Genomic DNA, 19513 nt, shown 5'->3' with positions numbered 1-19513 from the left:
AAAACAATTATACATGTATGGGTAAATATCAACTAAACAAAATCAAAGATAAATTGAAGTCAAGTAAACGCGTATACATACATACGAATGTTAAGACACTTCAGCGAGTCACATAGGAAATTAATTAATAGGGGAATTCCCTCTTATGTGTATTCGTTGTATATGGTGTAATCGTAACTGCATGAGCGTGTGATTTGTTGTTGTTAGCGGTACATCAAACACACATGTACTTAACAACAACCAAACGCTCGTCCAGTTACACTTACGCAGGATACAGCGAATACACACAAGCGCGAATACACATACATATTACATATTTATACATATTTTTTTTACAAAAGCAATGCAATAAAAAAGTAAGGCTATATGTGTTTAATTCATATTTACTTACTATTGCAAAGAAAATGTGTATGTATTAATATAATTGATAGAATACCCAAAATATCAGAACTCAACTTATTTCAGAAATTTCCTATACTACACTATTTTCACACTTTCTCTTATCATCTCATTACTTTCGGCCGCACGCATCTCAGAAACACAATTATGCAATATAAAACAGATATGGGCGTGTCTTAATATTTTTATTTTCAGTTTTTGTTAAAAAATTATTTTTAGTTTCCTCTTCACTAAAAAATGCAATACAAAAACTTCTTATTACTACAAAACTAACAGTTGTCTATGTTCATCAGTTATGTTTTTATTGTTTTAAATTTCATTAAATACTAAGTTATACAAAAATAGACCAAGTTCTAAGTTGTACATAGGAATACATACATACACTGTGGTTGCTGACTCTTTTACTACATATGCGAATGTTTGATAAAACTTAAATCAAACTTGTATTTTTGAAACAAAAAAAAAAAAAAGAAATATGTTAATCAAAAATCCAAACCGTATGCAAATGTATGCGCAAGCAGTTTTCTGCTAGGAGGGTATTTAGACCTGAGCTAGGAACAAGTTATTAATTTTAAAAGAAATTGCATTGTTATATCACAAACACAAACGTAAGCTGAATATGAAAATTTCCGAGACGGGATTCTGCGCTGAATCTAATACGTTTTACACGAAATGATTAAAAAATATTTGAGTTTGAAAATTCACAAAAATGCTGCATTTTGCTGTCTCAATTAAATATCTTTGTTTTTATGGAATCGTAGTGTTATAATTTGTTATACGAAACAACTGGAAATGCATAATTTAGGCAAAACGCATGCCGGTGTTCTAGCTCAAAGCTAATACATTGCTCCTATTTCCAAAAAAAAAAAAAAAAAACAGTTTAGTAACAGTCTACCTATGGAACTGTACCCCCTTACGCAAACATCATTATCTGAATTGTTGACATCGATTTGTTAATTGTAAACGCTATTCTGGCTTACAACAAACACACAGTTGTAATTGTCGCTAACTTAAAAGTCCAATACAATTCATATTTACACATTTGCATTGTGTAACTTTTCACAATTTAAAATTAAACAAACAAAAATCGAAAATCATTTAGATTATAATGTTCCACAGACGACGCGTGGCAAAGTATGGTAAAGCAGCAGTAAAGCAATACGAAAGCCTAGCTTTTCATTTTTATCAGTTCCGCGAGTGAGCTCCCTCTGAGCCCTACCCATTGCTGCAGTTCGCCTTTCTACGACCCGCCAGCTGTTGCTGCTGCCGCTGTTGCCCGCGGCGATATGACAGTGCTACGCCCAGCGCCGCCACCAGTGACAGTGGTATTGGCGCGCACCTCACGCACATAGCAATCACGGCATACGCGTACTGCCTTTGTCAGTCCATATTTGGGTAATGGTGCCGATGCATTCGAACAGACACCGCAGAATACGCCACCGCAGTTGCGACAGTGATGGCGACGGCGGAATGCTGTGAACTGTGTGCGACAAGCCATGCAACGCGGCGCCTTATCGTCCGGCACCCAAGCGGGCGGGGACAGGCGTGTATTTATGCTGGCGGTGCGCATACTAGTAGCGGCAGCGGCAGCGGCAGCAGCAGACGGTGGTGACGTTCTTGTTGCTGTTAGATTATTATTGTTGTTACTGCTAGCTGGGTTGGGTATTGAAGCGCGCTGACTAACTGGTGAATTGCTTTCGGACGAGGCAGATGATGAAGAGCTGGATGAGATGGGCGAAGTGCTATCCACTGAATCATTTCGATTTCGGCGTTGCCGCTGTCCACTGATGTAAGCGCTTAAGCGGCGACTACTTTGAAGGCCGACCGTCGTTGTGGCGGACGATGTGGCAGGTGTCGCGCCTATATCACTGTGATCGTGATCACCCAAACTGCGGCTGCGACTGACATGCGTGCGCCCCACGGACACACCGGACGACACAACATTCGGATCTGATACATCTATGGTATTGCCACGCTGTATGGCGCCACCAAGGGAATGCCGATTATTGCTATTGCTGACGCTGACGCTAGCGCCGCTGCTGCTGCTGCTGTTGCTGCTGCTACTGTTATTACCGCTGCCGGAACCACTACCGCTACTGTTGTGGAACACATTGTCCAGCTCGGGATTGACTTCCTCTGCTGAATAAATGCTCTGGTTGGAGCCGGCATTCTCCTGTATCACATCCTGTTCGGAAGCACGGAACTCAAAAAGTTCCGATTCCTTTGGTTTTTCGGGTATGTCGAGCTCTTCCTGCACGGGTGACATATTCATAAGGAACACACTGCGTAGTATTTGACGTAAATCAGCTGCAAAATTGGTCTGCAGTTGATCAGCCACTCCGGCAATGCAAACAAAAAGGCGATGGAGAAGATTTTCAATAGTTCTAAAAGAATAAAAATATGAAATAAAAAATTTAATTAAGTGCGCCTGCGAGACACTACGGAAGTGAAACTTCTCTCGAATTACTTTTATCTTATGCATCTTAAATCCTTAAATCGTGGCGTAGCTCTTAATATTCATACAGCTGGCAAGAGAGGGAGATATGGAAGAATGAAGAGAAATGCACTTCCATTGCATCCCAGGTGTCACATTTATTTATGACGATTTTTTTAGTTCACCACCGACGTCAGAGAAGTTTCACTTCAATAATTTAAAAGCATACACATAAACTTACTTAAATCTCTTGCGGGTGGACACCTTTATAGCCTGATTAACTTCGTTAGGTTGTTGGTGCGCATCAACAACGCCATCGGACAGCGAAGATGCCGTGCTGCTATCTGCGCTCGAGGAGCTGTTGTTACAAGTAGTCGTCTTCGACTTGTTGAACTCTTTCACATTATCCGAGTTTCCTAGCTGTTGAGTGGTTGCGTCGTTACTAACGCAATCCTCAGCTGCGCTGCTTTTCGCCTTCGTTGTGTGATCACTGCCTCTTCGATTACGCCGATGATGATGATGGTGATGGTGATGTTGATTTTGGTGTCGAAAAGGAGGGCTACCGTGCGTATGATGACTGTGAGTTTTATGTGGTCTTGCCGCCGAGCAGCTATGATCAAGGTGACGGTGATGATGACTGCTAGAGTGACGTTGGGTTGTCTCTTTCCCACTTACTTCACTCTTTTTGCTTTGCGTCGACGAGGATGACGGAGACTCACAGCTACAGGCAGACAATTTATCAGTTTCACTACTGCCACTCGAAAGAGATGACTTTGGTGAAAGTGTTATAGTTGTAGCTGCTGTTGGCGCGATTATTGTCGCTTTATCGCCACTTTGCATGGCAGAGTGTTCAGTTTGATTGCTGAGGCGTAGTCGCCTCAATGCCGCGCTAGTGGTGGGTACATCTGAAAAAGCGCGCTCATCTTCCACCTCAACATTGGCATTACTGGACGCGTCATCTTCACTGGCAATAAAGTTGCCTGTCAAAGGAACATCTTGGGGTTGCAAAAGATTGCCGAAATTTGTATTTGGAATGAGATAACCCGAGGCGCAATCAGCAGATACAATGTCTTCGTTTTCACAATCACCAATCACTACCTCATTATCATCATCTTCATCGAGTTCAGCCTCATCATCTGCATTGATGAGAATATCATCATCGCCATCGTCGTCTTCGTCTTCGTCCTCATCATCGTCATCTTCATCATCGGACCAGTCTGCAGGTGAGGTAGTGGAGCTATTGGTTACAGCAGATGTTGTAGACGCAATTGAATGTGATGGGGTAGGTGAAGCGGCGGGTGTGGAAAGTACTGAACTGTCACCAGAGGCTGAGGAGACTGAGTGTCGACTGCAAGAGCCACAACGTGACTTCGAACCAACTGTTCTTAAATCATCTTTTGAACTTCTTGTGCCTGACTCGGCGGCGGGGAGTGGTGGGGTCCAATTTTCGGCACTGGGCCGTGTGCTACTTAAATTATTGTTTCGTTGCTCCAATTCTGGTTCTGTGAACTCTTCTGTTCTACTTGAGGGATTTTTTGTGCTAGTACTTGTGCTAATAGTTGTGTTGCTATTGTTATTCTGTTGATCCTCACTCGGCGCTTCAATGCTGCTGTGGCCAACTGGCTGCTAAAAAGAATTACAAATAGAAGAAATTAGTAAATTTAACTAAAGGACCCTGGTCTGCACAAAACGCAAAGCAATCGCACTCACATTCAATTGAATATCTTCATTGGTGCACAAAAGTTTTTCCAGCTGCTGCAATTCACTTTTGCTCAGCGTACGTAGTAGGTCGCGAATTTTTATGAGTATCGTGCGAAAGGGTCGAAACATCTCCGACAGCTGATCTGCTGACATATCCATATTCAGCGGCCCTTTCGGATAGACGACCAACCCGGTAATAATAGCCAATCGTGGAATGGAAAACATTAAAGCAGGATCGAATGTATCTACTTTGTCCTGATCAATTAGACCCAATTTAATTGCGCGTTGCAGTGTCTCTGAGAAGAGTACACAAATTAGCTCCTGCATTTCATACTCCTCCTTTGTCTTAACCTGCACCATAGCGCTGACGTAACGTAATTCGAATTCGGCAAATAAACGATCAAAAATCTTCAAACTCTCATACAATTGCTCTGTGCCCGAATCGTTAATATCCAAACGCAATGTTTTGCTGTTCGGCACATTGTTGCGAAGGCACTGATCACGCAACAGACTGCGCACTGTACCCAAACTCTTTGTGACGGCCTGTGCCAATGGACGCATCTCTTTGCTTTCCTGTTCACGATGCATTATCGATGAACCGGCAGCAAGGCACTCGGCGCCGAACCACAATTGGCCGGCAAGATTCTCTTGCAACACTTCTTCGGGAAATTTGGCGCGAAACGCACGCGGATGGCGTTCATCACCGAGCAACTCTTCCATAATCAAATTGGTGATGGCGAGTACTTTGTCCTTTTTTTGGTTGAATATGAAATTGTAAAATCACAAATTACTTAGTAAAAAAATATGTGTGTTTGGGTTTAAATTAAAGACATATATATGTACCTGTCCCTGGCGCAGCCGACTGACAAGCCGCGAACAACGATCTGGCTCTGCGCGCCCATCGAAACTATCCAGTTCGCTGGCGACGGCTGTGAGTGACCGATCTGCATGATAGAAGCGTGCAAGTAGTGATTTATCATCCGCCTGAAAGCAAAAAAAAAAGGGTTAAGAGTTTAAAATTATGTTATGCCAGTATATTTCGCCACGAACAGAGAGTAGCTTAATTTTATTAAACGTTTGAAGAATCTGCAATTTTAGCAAGGATTTTAGCACTTGGATTGAATAGCTTCAAGCTGCATGTAATCTTATCCCCGCCTCCCCCTACCCGAAATCATGGCTACGCCACTGTACCTATGTATGTAATTCATCATAGTCGAAAAATTTTCAAGTTAAGCAAAATAAATAGACATACACAAAAATTACCAAGCTTCCGAAGGTGTTAATGTGTGCTGAAGTGTTGGTGAAAATCGCCATTCAAAATTTGCAAAATTTGCAACTACGTTTGTATTGATGTGTATATAAATATATTTTCCAAGTCAATTATTAAATCATCCTACATACACGCAATGTAAACAATCACACAAACTAATCAATTAATTATCAAGTTTTTAGGCAAACATATGCTGACGAGGGCAAACGATGGGTCAATAAATACAGAAATTAAACGCATGCACAATAAAAAAAAAAAACCATGAATGACTATAAAGGAAGCAACGCGAAAGACGTCACAACGTCGCTTAAAAAGAGGAACAAAAAAGAAATACAAAATGTCGAACGGAAAGCGAAGTAATAAAAAAACTACATAGAAATATACAGTGGCTCAAAACAGGGGCCACGAGTTGATTTTTTTTTTGTTTTTTTAATAATCAATGTTTTTCGAGCTAAACGTTTTTAGTTATTTTTCTATAAAAAATGCCGTCCAAGCTTTAACCAAAGATTCAAACTTTTCAACAAATTTTGATCAAAAATTTCAACTATTTAATCTGAATATTTAGAACATTTTTGGGTAGGTATGCAGTTTAATAGCCCATACAAATTTAGTCTTGTCAAGTGCAAGTTTCAACCGGCTAAAAAATCGCGTTGATTTTTTAAACTGCTTTTAGGTTTTTTTTATATAAATATACAACAAAGCCGGCGTTAATTTTTTGAAATTTCGTTGCGAGCGTTCTCGCAAAAAAAATTATACCCCAAAATTGTATGGATTATAAAACTGCATACCCAAAAGTGTTCTACACACTCAGATTTGAAATCGGAAATTTCGAGGAAAATTTGATGATTTTTTTGTCTTCTTAGTTTTTTTATAAAGTTTGAAATTGTGATTTATATGGTTTTGGTTAAAGCTTGGACAATATTTTTATAGAAAATAACAACAAAAATTTAACTCGAAAAACATTATGAATATTTCAAAAAATTAACACGTGGTCACCTGTTTGAGTCACTGTATGGATGTACGTACATGTTTATATGTGTATATGTAAGCATGCGGAAAAAGAAGTTCATAAAAGAATCTCAAAATAATTAAATCTCTGCTTAAGATTTGAATGTACGAGTGCAAAAGATTTCAAACTGAAGCGACTGAAATGCCTATGTGAAAATTAATAAAAGACGAGGCATACGCTTAGCTGCAGGAGAGATCTACAAAAAAAAAAAATAAGAATAAATCAGGGTTTCTAAATGAATAATAATGTGTATGCCAAAATGCACTAAAACAGTAACTTAGTTATATGTACATATGTTTGCATGTGCGTACATAAATGTGGAGTAACTAAAAATGTATACGAAAAAAAAAAAACAAAAAAAAAGTTGGTAAATAAAAATTAATTTAGAAAATTAAACTTTATTTAAAAAATAAAAATAAATTAAAAATTTTAAAATATAATTAAAAATAAAAAAAATATTAAAAATTAAAAACCAAGTAGAAAATTGAAAAAAAAATAAAATAAAGTAAAGTAAAATAAATATAGATAAATATAAATATAAAAAGTGGAAATAAATATAATGAAATAAACCCACACTAAATTTCAGTTTTATAAGTCAAAGACAGAGAGAAGTACGCGATGAATGAGGCCAACCAGAAATATCGATGTACCGGATAACTAACTTTTTTCCCAATTTCTTAACAGCTATGTATGAATTTACATCCATCCAATACGTATGAACAAGCTAACTAACTATATAACAATATATATAATCTTTTTACTTTTTTAATTATTTACTTTATTTTATTAAATTACATGTTTGTTTACATATTATTAGCTGGTGATTCCATATACGAACTCCGTCAGACATACATAAATTGGAAATGATAATATAAAATTTCGATCTTCCTTTTATTTGTTCTGAATTCGAAAAAAGTATTTGTGAAGTGCAAAAAGAAAATATATTCAAAGTAAAATTTGTATGAGAATATTAAAACTACTCCTACATTACTTGTGGACTAGGTTCAAGTTAGCTTTTTGTAGCTAACTGCAAGTTATATATTTTATAAAAGTCCCGCAAAAAAAGCCAACTACAAGTTGATTATTTTTTATCAATTAATAATTTTTTTTTCTGCAGGGTATGTATGTACAGATTAACATACAAATGTAGATGTGTGTGTGTGCCCACGAAAAATATGTCGCGACACCTTTTAATCACACTTGCGAAGAAGTAAACTGACTACAACCGACTAATTGTTGGCCAAGACAGTCCACAATAAATCAAAACAGTTGACAAATGCCATCACAATGGCGATAAACCGTTGACGCCACAACGGAGTTTTAACATTCAATCAGGTTATTGGCGATCACCTTCTCGCTATAAACATTTTCATAGCTACATACATTACATACAAACAAAACTACAACAACAATATGATGTACAAACATAAGAGAAGCTGGCCAAAAGTCAAAAGCACACAGTCTTAAGACGTGGTTTTTATACACACACACACACACACACACACACACACACACACACACACACAATCACTGCGTAAGTGTGGAGCATAAGTAGATGGATATAAATGTTGGAGCAAAACAAAGCGTTAAAAGCCAGCAGCAAAGTCAAAAGAAAATGTCCAGAGAATTTCAAAAGTAAAAAAAAGCTGTTGAACTTGTTATGTTTTTCTTGTTTTTATTTTTGCGCGACTATTTAAACATTGAATTAACTTTTTAAGAAAAAAAAGAAGGAAAATTTGTATACAACCAGCAAATGAGTTAAGTAAATTTCGCACATACATACAAATGTATAACATATTTGCGGTAGTACCCTGCAGAAAAAAATTATCAATTGATAAAAATTAAGCCGTTTTTTGCGGGATTTCTATGAAATATATAACTTGATAATAGTGACATTTGGCTCCTTCCTAATCAACTTAAAGTTAGCTTATAGTTAGATACATTTCCTGCAGGGTACATATACAGTGACTCAAACAAATGACCACGTGTTGCTTTTCTTCGAATATTCGTAATGTTTTCCGAGATACATTTTTTTTGTTATTCTTATATAAAAATATCGTCTAAGCTTTAACCAAAACTGCGTAAATTACAGTTTCAAACTTTATACAAATTTTAGGAAAATTAAACAAATTTTAGTAAAATTAAACAAATTTTAGGAAAATTAAACAAACTTTCATCAAAATTTCAACTTTTTATTCTGAATTTTTAGAAGATTTTTTGGTATGCAGTTTTATAGCCCATATGAAGTGCAAGTTTCAAATGTCTAAAAAATCGCGTTGATTTTTGAGAATTTTTTTTTTGGAGGCTACTTTTTTCGGGATTTTTAATATAATAAGCGCAATTTACAAAAACTTGCGTTGATATTTTGAAATTTTGTTGCTGACGGCTCCCGCGTTTTATGTCATAAGAAATTCATACTTATGTACATGAAAAAAGTGCAAAAATCCGCCACCAAAAAAAAAAAAAATTCTCAAAAATCAACGCGATTTTTTAGCCGTTTGAAACTTGCACTTCGCTAGACTAAAATCGTATGGGCTATAAAACTGCATACTTAATAATTTTTGATGAAAATTTGTTGAATTTTGTATAAAGTTTAAAGCTGTGATTTACACGGTTTTGGTCACAAGTTTAGACGATATTTTCATATAAAAATAACAAAAAAAAAAAGTATCTCGAAAAACATTACGAATATTTGAAGAAAATCAACACGTTGTCATTTATTTGAGTCACTGTATGTATCTAATTATTTAAGTTGGCTGACTAACTGACTGATTTGTTCGTTAGCTGCTAGCTGGTTGACTTTGCGGCTCGATTGTTGGCCGTTTGGCAGTTATTTGGCTGATTGGATAGCGGTGAATGCAAACTCGAGTTGCCTGTATGCGTGTGTTTCTTTATTTTGTTTGCTTTTTGTATTGGCAGTAAATTGCGCAGTTCGCAAAAAAACGTTGTTATTTCGCATAAAACCGGTAAATCGAAAGAGAAGAAAAAATTTACGATATATACATACATATGTATGTATGTGTGCGAGCGCATAAAACGAAAGCCAAATTGGTTGCAAAGTGAAAAAGGCAGAAAAAAATTGCAAGTAAAACAAAAAAAAACAAAAGTAAATGCGATTTAAAGTAAATAATTACAATTGAATTTCAAGCACAAAGTACTTTAGCTACCATTAATGCTTGCACAGAAAAAAATTTACAATTTTATTAATTATAGTAATTTGGAAGAAACCGAGGCTACTGTTAAAGAGGTGGATGTAGTACATGTGTATGTACATATGTATGCATACACTAAGCTTTTTCAAATTAAACAAGCGGTGCAAAAAATCAAGGTCTTGTTACGAAGCTTTTGAGTTCTTAACGCAGCTCTTCGAAAATAACAGTTTTCTTTTCGAAAACTCAATTTAAGAAGATAAAACAAAACCGGCTTCAATTCTCATATAAAAATTTATGGGTACCGTTAATTTCTTCATGAAGAGAGTTAACGAAATTGGTTAACGTGGGCCAAAATTATGCGGTAACATACAATAAAAAATAAAAATAAAAATATTCCGACGAATTGATAACCTCCTCCGGACTTAATCCGGATCAACTGCAGTTAATTCCCGAGTTGAGCCAGGTCAACGCTGCCGTCTGTTTATGCTTTTAGCTAAGGAGTATTAATCGTAAATGATTTAAGTTTTTGGATTTTTTTTTTTCAAAAGTCAATAAGTAATCGATTTTTACCGGTATTTTATCACAATTAAAATTGTATAACAATTAAAATATGACTTTTTATACTTTTTCATATAAAATAACAGTTAAAACTTTACCTTTTTCTTTTTTCGATCAAAACCTAAAGTTAAAATTTATAAAATAAAAAACAAAGCTTTACTTATAATGAATTTTTTAAAAATGTTTGCATTTTTTATTTAACGAAACTATAGATATTTTCTTCAACTTCGCAATATCGAGGTTATACTGTACTTATTATTTAGAGATGCCCAAATGCTAAAGTAAAAAGCTTAGGTATTTTGGAGCTGCTAAATACTAAGGTAAATAAAATCCAATTAGATTTCAAAAAACTACACGATGCAGGAAAAGATGTGATAATCGGTCATTTTTGCTTTAAAAAAAGACTGACTAAATAATGAAATGATTTATGATTTTTGGAATTTTTCCAGACTTTTCAAGATTTCCTCTGGATTTTTTATGATTCGTTCGGGATTCTTCTTGTTTTACTATTCAGGATTATATTTAGTAGGAACCTTTGCATTTTTTCGAGGCCTTTCTTCACTTTTTCAGTATTTGTAAGGATTATTCGTGTTAAATTTTTCGGGATAGTTCGGGGTTTCAGGAATTTTCGAGATAATTCGTGTTCATTCGGGATTTTCCGTGATTTCTGAACTTTTTTGGGATCACTTTTGTAGATAGTATTAAATGAAGTCCTACGTACTTTTAAACGCAGTACTTCCTTGAAAATGTCCACACTAAAACAAGAGGGTGCGGGAAACCCCCCACTCACCCCAAACGACCATAATAAATTATACAGAAACATATGTACATGTAATGTACTGAGGAATATGACAACAACAGTGCATATGCATAAATAATCGTGTAAGTACATAATAATTATAAACAATGTCGTAATATCCATTCATTACACACAATTACAATGGCTCCTCCAACGTCATATGTACATACATACATACATATGTGTGAATAAATTACTTGCGTGTGTGCTACGCCATAAAAGCCTGAGAATAAGTAAACAAAATTAACAACGTTTTTATCAAGATAAGCGTCGTTTTTGAATAGCTTTCAGTTAAGAAAAAAACAAACAGCATTTACGCTAAATTAGTGTTAAGTTGAAATAAAATAATGAAAAAGTGTGAATAAAGTCCCAAACCCAACCAACAGCACATTAGTCGTTAAGGCGCACTAAAACGCTTGATCGCCTGCATACTACTGGTACTGCGCCTGATACTCCAATTGCTTGTATGTTTATGTTTATTTTCGATATAGCAACGAGTTAGTATTTAGATACTAGGTATGTTTGTATGTACATATGTAAGTGTCTTAGGCAGTTGGCCTATACTACTGTCACTGAACGTTATTGACCTCAAACGAATCATAGCGCGCGGCGCGTGACTCATACAACTACCTACATATTTAACAGCCACTACAAGTAATAACGCCCTCGCTCCGCTTGTGTAAGGGTCCACGTGACACACTTGAAATGGAAATATTTATATCTTACATAAAACCGAGGCCTGACTTTTGATGGCATTGACATGGTTGCCTGCTGGAAGCAGTAACCCTCTGCTGCGAGAATCATGCCAATGACCGGTTGAATGCGTGCGTGTGTGTGTGTGTGTGTAAGTGCGTAGTAGATTAAGCCGACAATATGGAGGGGTTCAAAATGACAAGTACATAAACGTATATCACAAATTTCAATGAATTGAACACACACTTGTAAATAAGTATGACACATTTTTATATCCAGTTTGGGAGGGAAAATCGAAATTTTTTTGCCGGAAAAAGAATTAGTTTTATAGTTCCGCTAAAGCATTGCCTTTGGTCTATGCCAGAACGTACGAAATATACGGTAAATTTGGGAAAAGAATGAAACGTACGAAACCTACATCCTGGTGTAGACAGAGCCAAATATTTTAGTACTAATCCATAAGGGAATCTCTAAACAGCCAAAACACACTCCTTTGCCTGAGAAACGTGAAATTGAAAGCGCGATTACTTGATACTTACTCGGTAAAGACTAAAAAATTACTGTTGCGCATTATGGAAAGTAGTGAGTAACGCCGGATTTTCACTAGTCTTTAAATGACTCAAATTCTAATGACAAAATTGGTCATTGAAATATATCTGTGCCATTACGTTAAGAAAAATAGCCAATAAATTCGTTTCCACATGGCTTTCTTTTTTTAAATGGCATATATTTTTCGTAATAGGTATGAGGTTTTTTCGTGCAGTTCTCTGGTGTTGCGTAGTACGACAGAGAGGGCCAGAAGCAAGAACCGGGGAAACGGATCTTTTAGAGAACCGACCGGTGCTCTTCTTACAAGAACCTAAAAACAACGGGTCTAACGGAACCGAACCTCGATTCAAAAAGGGCGTGATTTCCGTTACCACTTTTTCGAGAACTGGAACCGGTAGAAATTCCCGCTTCTCCTTGGAGTCGGACTAAACAAACCCGGTACTTTGAATACTCGGACTCCAGCATACTACCCCATCGAGCACATTCTCCTGATTTAGTCCTCAGTTCCTAACCTAAAAACATAAATGGTCATCACTGAAACAATTACTTATTTGGAGGACCTTAAGGAAACTTTTTAATTAGAGGACTATCACTGAATTATCGAACCTTTATCGTACATATTATACAGATGGAATATACACTTCTGGCTTCCGCTTGCTGAAGGGTAGAAATTTTACAGTGGTCTGTTGATATTATACCAGTCTGATTTTCAGAGTAAATATTTCCTTTTTGACATTTACTTATTGAAGAATTGGTCTGGTAGTTTTTGGTTCTGGTGATGTTCTCTACAGCAGGACTTCCACAAACTCTAAAATTCAATGTGATTCGGTTCTGTGGTGCGAACGACTTAGAAAATGTTTAAAGCGATTCGCTGGAACCACGGCTCGGTTCGCTTCAGGCTTCGATTGAAGCTCAGAAAATGCCGATGATTTGATTCAGCTGTACTCTACAGACCATTACACTTTTAAGTTTTGAATACGGATGCCAGTTGAAGAGTTGTGATGCAAATTGCAGTAATCTTAACACTGTAGAATATTTTTAGGGTTTTTCAGGGGGAAAAAACTAACAGCAGCAATCTATTAGGGCTGTGGAATTTTTTAATGTCAAAAACAATTGAATGGAGTGCGGCATCAACGCTATGTTTAAGAGGAAATATGTTCCCAAATGTATACATTTCTTGGATTTCCTGTTTACGTGAGGAGTAAACCCAACAACCTTCAGAAAAATACAAGCAAGTCTTATCAGCCTCACAGTCATTAACACTGAATGAAAGAGTAATAATAAAAACTTCCTGAGACGCTTAATAAGTCAGACAATGTACTCAGATGTCAGCAGACAAATAATTTTCACAACACAACCGCTTTTAAACTTATGGCCGTGGCGTTATTAACAACACTCTGCCAAATTTTTCATTAGGCTTTCAGCAGGTTGCTCAGTACCCAACTTATTTACTCCTAATGCTAATATTTGCCAGAATGGTAGATGAAATTATCCAAGTTAGAATTTTATATAAGTACGTAAAAATAAATGAGATAAAGAAACTCGTTTCAACCTTGAACGGGGTCACGCGAACACACATTTTTGTGCCGGTCGAAAGCATTTAGTCAAGCTTTTGCTCTAAATTTTGGTATACCTTTTGTTGCCCCAAACGCATGGAGAGACCTATGTATCCACCGCTGTATGGCATTTCCGAGGGACGGAGAGATTTTTGCTTACCATTTGATATATTATACGCTCAAAAGTCGGCAAAGTTCTGACTTTAATAGATTTTTATTATTGTGTGGACGTATAAAATAAATATTTATAAATGATTTTGTTTGCATTGGTTGTGTTTTGAACGATAATAAAAAAACCCCCATCGCATTTATTGTATTCGGCAAATAAAAAAAAAAAAAACAATTATCGCTAATCGGTGGGAATCTGAAAATGAGTCATTGCTTTACTGCACTGGGCTAGAAAATAAAAATAAAAATTTGCTGCACGAGTGCACACGAAAATCGCATTCATATTGAAGCAAGCTAAACTTAATAGAACTCAAATAGAATGCGACCAACTACTCAATCGCATATGCATATCCTGAGCATATGAGTGAGTGGGAATCACAAGTTATAATTACAGGAAAGTGTGCAGGCAGGCGGCAGTGGAATTGACAAGCAATTTGCAGGAAATGTAGATTTATTTTTGCGTGGCAAAATTAAACGGAATTATTATCGCTTTTAATAAATCATTAAAAGTTGGGGGGAAAAAAAAAACAAAAAGGTGCAAGCCAAAAGCAATCAATGTAAATGCAGCGTTGGGCATAGCAATATTAATTTCATTATCACCCACAGATAGCCTTTGAAGGCAGCCATGAAAGTGAAGGCAAATATTTTGTTTGTTCACAGCCTTGAAACGGCAATATTTTTATGGTTTGCATGGCATTGCACAGCTGGTCATTCAGCAAAGAGCCATCAAAAGTGGGGAGCCATCATTCATGGTCACTTTCCAATTTTCACTGGCACTCGGGTTTCAGTCGCCGCCAAAAGATGATTTAATGGCAAAGCTTTCGAAATATGTAGATATGTACATATTTATGTATATATGTACTTACATACACCTATATAAAAAAAAAAAAAATCGGTACTGCTTTTCATAAATAAAAACCAGTATCAGAAAAGTTTTGGCCCAGTTATTTAAGTTTTTCGTAAATAGGTCTTTGAAAAAAGTAAAAAAAAAAAACAGCACCAAAAATCTCATTATTACGATTCCGTTGAAAAGATTTTTAAATATTTTTAAGCAGATTTTTTAAACCTAATCTGTTTTGTTATCTGAGGGGACTTTTTCCAAAAAGTTCTTTAAGGAACTATTTTTATTCATAAAAAACTCCATTTTTGGTGGTATTTACAAATCGGTCCAGCTCGCTTAAATCTTAATATTTTTCCGAAATATTTTAGTGGGCGTTTTAAAATATAATAAATTTTGTAATCCCGGCGGAAAAGCCGCAACTTTTTTTAAGTGATGCAGTCTAATGTACATACATGCATACAAACAGCACCAAAAATTTCTCTCAAAATGCTATGACGGCGTAATAGCGCGTTGGCAAAAATATAAATAAAAGAAAGGAAAAATTAGAAGTAGAAACAGTAAAAAGAGAAAACTAAAAACAAGCCAGAAGCAAGAAGCAATGAAAATAAACAATTAAACATTCGCTGGTCTGAATGTGCTCATTAATGCAAAAGCGGAAAATTTCATTCATGCATTCGTAGTCTCATTGCCCCTCTCTCTGCCTAAATATGTTTTCAGACTGATATTCGAATGTGGAAAATTTTGAACGCTAAGTACTACCCAATGATGAGATCCGCCTACTTGCGTGTGCAACACGAAGGCTTAATTACATTTTATAGACCAGTGGGTAATTGGCGACAACAGAGCCGGCAATTACCAATGAGCTGTGAGCACAAAGTATAAGGATTTATTTGAAATTCAAAAACAAAAATTTAGGTCAGTTGAATTATCGTGATTGACATAAGTAGTATTGTATAGATATTGCTGAAAGATTTGGCGAATTTACTGCATATTTAAGTGGGCGATCCGTCAATTATACACTAAAAATTAAAATCTGCATGCATGCTTCCTTTACGATTTGTTGTACGCTTCTCCCAACTAGTACATTTTGCATTAAAATCGACTACAATTAATGTTTGACATGTAAGATCTTTTGTGTGTGTAAATATTTTATCCAAACCATTTTTAAATTGATCATTTGTGGTATTTGGCAGGCTATATACGCTGATAAGATTTATGTTTTTATTTAAATTTAGGGTGTAATCCCTATGTTTCCTACTTCGCTGCTAATTTTAAATGTTGAGAATTTAATATGTTTCCTCAAATCGATGGCTACTTCTGATACCTTAACGGCTGGGATGGCCTCTCTCCATTCTTGCATCGTCTGGCTACCATTTATTTCCTCTTGTTGACTAGGAAATATAGGATACACCATGCAACGCTTACCTGAATTGGAGGCATTCAACGGATCACCGTGCCAAACTGGCACCAAATAGCTCTTCTTCACTCACATCCTTTCTAGGGATGATCGAATGAGAACTAATAGTTTTTAAGGCTTTAAGAAAGCAGATGCGCGTCTTTGACAAAACTAGTAGGGGAATGACTGGCGTCTCTTTCAGTTGCGTCTGATTTTTGTGGGCTAGTCGGACGTATAGGAGTACTGGGCCATATTGAATTGCGTTGCGGTTAAATTGTTCAGTATACGATTCTTGCGTTGGCCTCACCAAGAGCGGTTTCGCCGTAGGATAAGTGTTACCGTTCGTAGTGATGGCACAAAGGACTGATGCTTGTGGAACAAAAGTGTCCATAATGTTTGGAGCAATCATCTTAACCTATCCCAACTGAACCTTTAACCGCACTGGTCGATGAATTGATTTATACTTTCTTTGACGTTGGCCTTAAAGGAGTTTCATAAGCCAAATAATCTGCAGCGTCGCTGCTGTCACAAGCCATTTTGAAAGTTTAGTACTTTGAAGCAGTTTTATGCAGAGTAAAATCATAACTCCGCTCACAGCTGAGATTTTGTTAATATTTATACGTTTTGTTATAGTAGTCGCACTTGTTTAAATATTTCGAATTTCGTTTATGCTTTAAACGAAACTATCAAATCAAAGTTTAAAAACTTTCGCAATTTTTAATCTGAATTTTTAGAAAATGTTCGGGTATACGGTTTTATAGCCCATACAATTTTATTTTAATAAGGTGCAAATCACGTCGATTTTAATAAAACATTAAAAAGGCCAAAATTTTGACGGAATTTTGTTGAATTTTTCTAAATTTTGTATATAATTTGAAATACAGCTCATTAACTAATAAAATCCATATAAATGTAGATTTCAAACTTTCTAGAAAAAATATAAAAATCAACAAAATTTTACAACTTTTTTTTTAATTTTTGATATTTGTTTGCCGGTACGTTTATTATTTTCTTCCATGCAAAAAAAAACTTTTCGAACACACTTTGTATGGGAGAAAATGTGTGAGACCGTCAGCAAAAAAGAAATAAAAAGTCTTAATAAAACGGTTAATGGTTTGTAAAATTTTGTTGTATAAAAGGTTTGAAATTTTTGCTAAATAATGAACTGTATTTTTATAAAAAAAGGGAAAATAAAATTCAACAAACAAAAGAAAAATAGCCAAAGTAGGTCAAATGTCCCTATTATTTTTCATATAACTCTGTATGTATAAAAAATCAATATGTGAACACTTATTGGAGTCACTGTACATATAACGAGTTTAATTGACGCATGGCGCCAATTAAGAAAAAGTGTAAGATTTCAATAAAACTTTTTGACAAACAGCAATTAACAAAATGTCGCTGGTACTAAGCAGTTCAGTGAGGTTAAATCTCTTTGGCAATTAAGCATTTATTTGACAAGAAAAAGCAATTAAATTGATACATTCATATCGCTTACAAAAGTTTTACTACATCAATGCTACAGCATGTGTAAAAACAATCATATAACTCTGTATTAAAGCACATACATATGTACATAAGTATGTATGTAAGTACTTAGTGCATTTATGTATGTATGTATGCATATATACTCGAGAAAAATTACCATAAAAGGGGTGAGGCCAACAGACTTCTGTAATGTGCGCTGAATTTAATCGAACTAGTAATCGAATTGCGAGAACAAATACAACATATACACATATAAATAAATATGCAAATCATGCCGCTGCTGTCAATGCCTTCACTGTATATTAACTGTGCACTAGGCGACAAATTAAAGTGCACACCTTGCCTAGGATAATATTCACAATTTTTTTTGTTAGAACGATTTTTCGCATTTATTATTTATGAAAATAGAGTTCTTTCTACCAAATAAAAACCATATAAATGAAAGTTTCACAGTTTATATAAAGTTCACAAAAATTCAAAAAAAAAAATCATCAAAATTTTCAACTTTTAATTCAGAATTTCTATACAATTTTTGAGAACTTAAGCCGTTTGGTAGCCCATTCAATTTTAGTAAAGCAAAGCGCAAATTTTAAGTCGCTAAAAATTACCGTTGGCTTTTTAGGATTTTTTTACGCATTTGCATTTTTTGTGTAATTTTTATATGGGAAAATCCGCAACACCCTACATAAAGAAATTCTACAAAAATCAACGATAATTTTTAGCGACTTGAAACTTGCACTTTGCTTTACTAAAATTTAATGGGCTACCGAACGGCATAAGTACTCAAAAATTTTCTAGAAATTCTGAATAAAAAGTAGAAAATTATTATTATTCTTTTTTTTTTTGAACTTTATATAAAGTGTGAGACTTTGGTTTATATATAGAATGAACTATATCTTCATAAATAATAAATCCGAAAAATTAATGGGCTACAAAACTGCATACTCGAAAATTTTCTAGAAATTCAGAATAAAAAGTCTAAAACTTTGATGGCTTTCATAATAAATATAGAACAAGGTGTGCACTTTAATATGTCGCCTAGTGTATGTACTATGTATGGATTTCATTTCAGTATAAGATTTGTGTGGCTGTTCGATGATTCGTTTTCTATCTACTACTTTGCTTTAATTTATAAGCCTATGAAATAAATCAAAATTGCAAAGTAGTGAACAAAGCACGACTTTAGTAAAGAAATATTTTAAAAATGTATGGTGATAAGTACTTTTACAAATATATGTACAGTGCCGAACAGAAGTATTAGCACCGTGAATTTTTCGCAATATATGCAAAGTTCTTTATTCTAATTTATTTCCGATAATTTTTTATAAAAATATTGTTCATTCTACACCAGAAAACATAATAATAAAATCTCTAAACTTTGTGCAAAACTCAGGAAATTTTAATAAATTTGCACACAAATTTGCAACTTTTTATTCAGGTTTTTTAGAAAAAAGCAAGTTTAAAGTTGCTAGAAAATCGCGTTGATTTTTGGCAATTTTT

General features: G+C 35.3%; 1 protein-coding gene across 2 annotated transcripts in view; it reads right to left on the bottom strand.

Annotated features, from left to right (window-relative positions):
• Positions 1-326: 326 nt before the first annotated feature.
• LOC118736957 (lateral signaling target protein 2 homolog) overlaps positions 327-19513 on the bottom strand; it is a 67173-nt gene continuing 47986 nt past the window's right edge. The window contains exons 2-5 of one of the 2 annotated variants that reach the window (XM_036467135.1): positions 5378-5518; positions 4544-5284; positions 3075-4456; positions 327-2783 (exon numbers count right to left, since the gene is read on the bottom strand). In XM_036467135.1, coding sequence (XP_036323028.1) covers positions 1640-2783; positions 3075-4456; positions 4544-5284; positions 5378-5518 — 3408 coding nt within the window. In that variant the 3' untranslated portion in view covers positions 327-1639. Of the gene's footprint in view, positions 2784-3074; positions 4460-4543; positions 5285-5377; positions 5519-19513 lie in introns of both variants that reach the window. The other variant, XM_036467134.1, reaches the window with a different exon arrangement.

The sequence above is a fragment of the Rhagoletis pomonella genome, unplaced genomic scaffold (genome assembly GCF_013731165.1).
Source record: "Rhagoletis pomonella isolate Grant_MI unplaced genomic scaffold, Rhpom_1.0 Rhpom_scaffold_00004, whole genome shotgun sequence".
NCBI classification, from domain to species: Eukaryota; Metazoa; Arthropoda; class Insecta; order Diptera; family Tephritidae; genus Rhagoletis; species Rhagoletis pomonella.
This window is presented reverse-complemented; position numbering and strand designations above follow the sequence as displayed.